This window comes from Pagrus pagrus (assembly GCF_965226575.1).
Source record: "Pagrus pagrus genome assembly, chromosome: 21".
NCBI classification, from domain to species: Eukaryota; Metazoa; Chordata; class Actinopteri; order Spariformes; family Sparidae; genus Pagrus; species Pagrus pagrus.
Window position 1 is genome coordinate 21,653,564 of NC_140208.1, and position 4,345 is coordinate 21,657,908.

The following is a 4,345-nucleotide window of genomic DNA, read 5'->3' on the forward strand; positions in this document are numbered from 1 at the left end:
TTCCACTGTGGTGTATTGTCATTGATGTTATTTTTTTTCTGTTCCAAGTACAGCATTGAGTCTCTCCTCAGAGAGAGAGTTAAGTGGAATCAACTAGTATTTTGATATTAAATATATATATATTATTAATTTCAAATTGATCCAATTTAAATGAAATGCAATCCCTATTTTTTTTTTTTTTTTAAACCAGTGTGTAAAAACACGAAGGAAACAGACATATGTACACTCAACTGAAAACAGGACAAAGACAATATATTTTATATTCTACCTCATCAACTTCAGTGATTTTTGTAGACATCTGCTTATTCTCTATTTGATGCCAGCAGCATCTTTCAAACAAGTTGGGACAGGAGCAACAAAAGACTGGGAGGTAAACAGGTTCATTGGTAACAGGTGATAGTATCATGATTGGGTCTGAAAGGAGCATCCTCAAAAGGCTCAGTCATTCACAATAAAGGATGGAGCTAAAACTGTCAGTACACACACAACACAGGTTTATTTTACACAGTGTGAGTACCAACTGTTCTGGAGTCAGGGTTTCTCTTTTTTGGACTTTCTGAGCCCATAAGATGTTTCATTTGGATGGATGTGCAATATTTTTTTCAGCCGATATCGATTACCTGCTTGTCATGGCAGATACTGATAAGATAACTGATAATTTAACAGTTTTGCATTTAAAAGAAAGTTTTAAGGTGCAAAGAGCCACCTACTGTATCAGAGTTATTTTGTATTTAGTGCTTGTTAAGTCAATAAAAGCAGTTTAGCTTAGGCTCTATTTATCAGCTACAATTTCATCAATACTGATATCAATCTTCTCATCTCACTCTCAGATAGAAAGCAATAAGTGGATTTCCCATAACGCTGAACCATTCCTTTAACAGCAGAGCATTGTATGATGTATTATTTGGTTTTATTGTGTGTGCTTTATATTTTTGTATTTGTATACTCATGTACTTTGTAAATGAGTTCATAGAGTTAATCAAAACTTTTGTTTTAATGACACTTAAAGACACAAAGGCACAAGTTACTGACAGATTTTATTTTGTGAGATTAGTCTTCAAGGCCGAATCCAATCGACTTCACATATCTGTTTAAAATTCAGGTTCAGGTTCCTGCAGAAGCCGAATGTTTTCGATGAGACATTATTTGGTCAGCTCTGGATCCTGTTGTGTAATCTCACTAAACTAATAGCATGACAGTTTATCAAAGTCACTCTTCTCCACATGCACAGAGCCATTGATGGTGTACTGCAGGTTATTCCAGCTGAGGATGTTTCCGGGAGTGAAGGCGTTACCCTCCATAAAGAACCTTATTTCACACGGAGAGATGACCCGGTTCCAGAGGTGGACATCTGTGATGTCCCCTGAGAAGGACTGATTCGGGTCAAAGCCTCCACCATAGGAGTCTTGATCTTGACCTAAAATTATACTGGGGGCACCGGTGAGAGTGGTTGAGCGCTCCAGAATTTTCCGAGCACTCCGCTTGCCATTGACCCAAAGTGTCGTCAAGCCATCAGTGGAGTCCCACGTCCAGCAAACAGAGTTCCACTCCCCAGTCTCATCGGGCAACCCTTTGATATCAAGAGACGTTCCTTTGACATGCATCCTGTACACACCGACAGATGGCTTGTAGAGGAGGAAGGCGTTGGCCTGAGATGGGACTGCCAGGGAGAACAGAGTCTGGCCTCGGGTGTGTGTAGAGTGAAATCTCATGCATACAGTCAAAGCTGTGATGGGCTGCTCAACACTGGCAGTGAACTTCACATTAGCCGTTCCACTGTCCAGCGGGAAGGTAAAAACCTTCTCTGAAAGATCTGCAAAGGAACAGCAGGAGGAAAAGGAAGGAGCAGATTTAATATGTAGGCTGCTTTGACTCATGAACATCCAACATGTGAAATTCAGAAACAGAGATTATGTAGTGCAGTGATCTTATATAGCACGTCATTCATGTCTATCTGCCATTATTGTGGAAAACATGAAACCAAACAAGAGCAACACGTGTCATCAATATGTGTTGAGGGTACAGTAGGTACAGAATCAGTACAGGTGGAAATGTCATAAAGGTTTGTAAAATGATCCCAGATCATTGTCATTGTATTCAAATGTACATATTTTCTGTATTTATGTTAATGTTGTTGTTGAACAACCTTAAAGACATCATGTCCCCAACAAACCACAGCGTAACCTCTGCTCGTAGTGAACATCTTAATGTTTACACAGCATGATGAAACACAGCACACAAGCTCAGAGTACACGACAGTATCACTGTTTGAACTGCTTTCAGGGTCAAGGCTGAAATAAAAAAAACCTATAATGGTATAAAAAGAATATGGTCTATTAAAAGTACACGACACACAACTGGAAAAGAGCAGAGAAAATCAAGCTGTCGTTATTGAGATATAGACACTGAGTTAACCACTTATCAGGCACAGTCTAATGCAACAGCCCTGCAATGAATCGTTTATAATATATGCAAGTAATATTCATCAAACTGATTCTTTATTGGACAGCACAGTTATCTAATTAAAACTGTTTGGATCTGAAAGATTTCTACTTTACATCTATGTTCACTGCCCTATGAATCCCTTTCAATATTTCAATATTGAAAAGTAACAATAACTACGGTCTGTTTGAATAATTACCCACAAAACACATTTCTGTTTGGCCTCTCTGTCCTACCTGTCCTGTTATTGACCCGTACTCACCGTGAAACGCAGCATGACCGATGCAGGACAAGGCCAGTAAAAGCAGCAGTCGCTCCATCTTCCTTGAACTGGGATGTCGGACTGGGACAGTTGTACTGTTGCTGCCTTGTAAATATTCAGAAATGTTGAGGTGGATCAGGCTCTGACCAATTACAAGAAAGTTTATTCAACATGACTCATTTCACCTGTTGGTTCACTGTTAAGGGACAAACATTACGATTGCCAGAGTATGTGTGTGTGTGTGTGTGTGTGGGCATTTGTTTGGTGGTGCTGGTGGTGAAGATTGAAGATTATTTTTTCATTATGCAGCACATTGTGTAATGAATTTCAGTTGTAATTCCCTCAGCTGCACACTCAACACAAACTGCACAGACTTATGAATAAACAATAATCCATTCATAAAGATAAACTTTTCATGGCTGAATGTTGAGGAGGAGTTCAGGAGTCTCACAGTCTGAGGAGTGAAGCTACTCTGTAGTCTGGTGGTACAGCAGCAGATACTTCTGTATCTGTTGTCAGCGGGCAGCAGGGTGAACAGACTGTGGCTGGGTGGCCTGATCCTCAACCTTTCTTGCATTTTTTTTCGGAGATGGTTATTAATAACATTTAAGATTCACAGAAAGCACCAGTGCACGTCTTACAGGAACAATATACAAGAATCAACTAAAGGAATAATGTTAACAGTGATACCTTTAAAGGTTAAGTTACATTGCCTTGCTACATACTGTACTTCAAGGTTCACATAAACTCAAGCCCGATCCATGTCAGTTTCCTCTACTTTACAAATTATACTTTTAAAAAGTGATGGGGAGAAAATTGTCCATTTCAACAGTGGTGGCGTCATGTCCTCAGTGTATAACATCTATGTTGACAATATATGACAGTCAACATGGAGGTAGCCTATGTCAGTTCTGTAAGAGCCACTTTGATACCAGTCCCCAACAGCATAACTACAGTTCAGAATGTCACTATGTACTTTTACTTGAAGACATGTAGGCTACATAAGTACAATTTTGATACTGTACTGTACTTGAGTATGTCTATTTGCAGATACTTTACCTTAAATGATAGGTAATTACTACCTTCCTTTACCTTTCACTGTCATAAGAAAGCTCAATTTGTACGACTGAGTGCTGAATCGTTTCTTCAAGAAACTGAAACTAGTCCAGTCGTCTATGATACAGCACTTAGAGTTACCATGACCTGGATGACTAAGAACCTTCATCAACATCAATGTGTACTAGTTACAACATTTAAATGCAGTTTACATGTTCATGCATCAGTGATGATAATCCAACAGTACAATGTAAATAGAAAGGAGAGGATTTTTTTGTTATCAGTTAAATACCATGTCTGTCTGTTTGTTGTGAGTGTGAGGCAGCAGCAGAAGGACCCGGAGGCAGACAATGAACAACAGCAGCAGTTCAGGGATTTATAAAAATATAAAAATGATTTTGTGTACAGGTGTACAAGTGTTGTCTTTTTCTGGCTTTAAAGGCTGAATTTCAGTAAAGTGATGTTCTCTGAACTTATCAGACTGTTCTACTTGTTCTAATACTTGCCTTTACTCACTTGGTCATTATATTACTGATGTTTATTGATCAAAAATGTCACTGTTTTCATATTTTAGTCATCCCTACA

General features: G+C 38.8%; 1 protein-coding gene across 1 annotated transcript; it reads right to left on the minus strand.

Moving 5' to 3' along the window:
- Window positions 1-1,112: 1,112 nt before the first annotated feature.
- LOC311250355 (C-reactive protein-like) lies at window positions 1,113-2,770 on the minus strand. Its single transcript, XM_084341995.1, has 2 exons — window positions 2,705-2,770; window positions 1,113-1,813 (listed from the first exon to the last, which is right to left on the minus strand). Exons 1-2 carry the CDS (start codon window positions 2,760-2,762, stop codon window positions 1,185-1,187), a joined length of 687 nt encoding a protein of 228 aa, XP_084198121.1. The 5' UTR covers window positions 2,763-2,770; the 3' UTR covers window positions 1,113-1,184.
- Window positions 2,771-4,345: the final 1,575 nt, after the last annotated feature.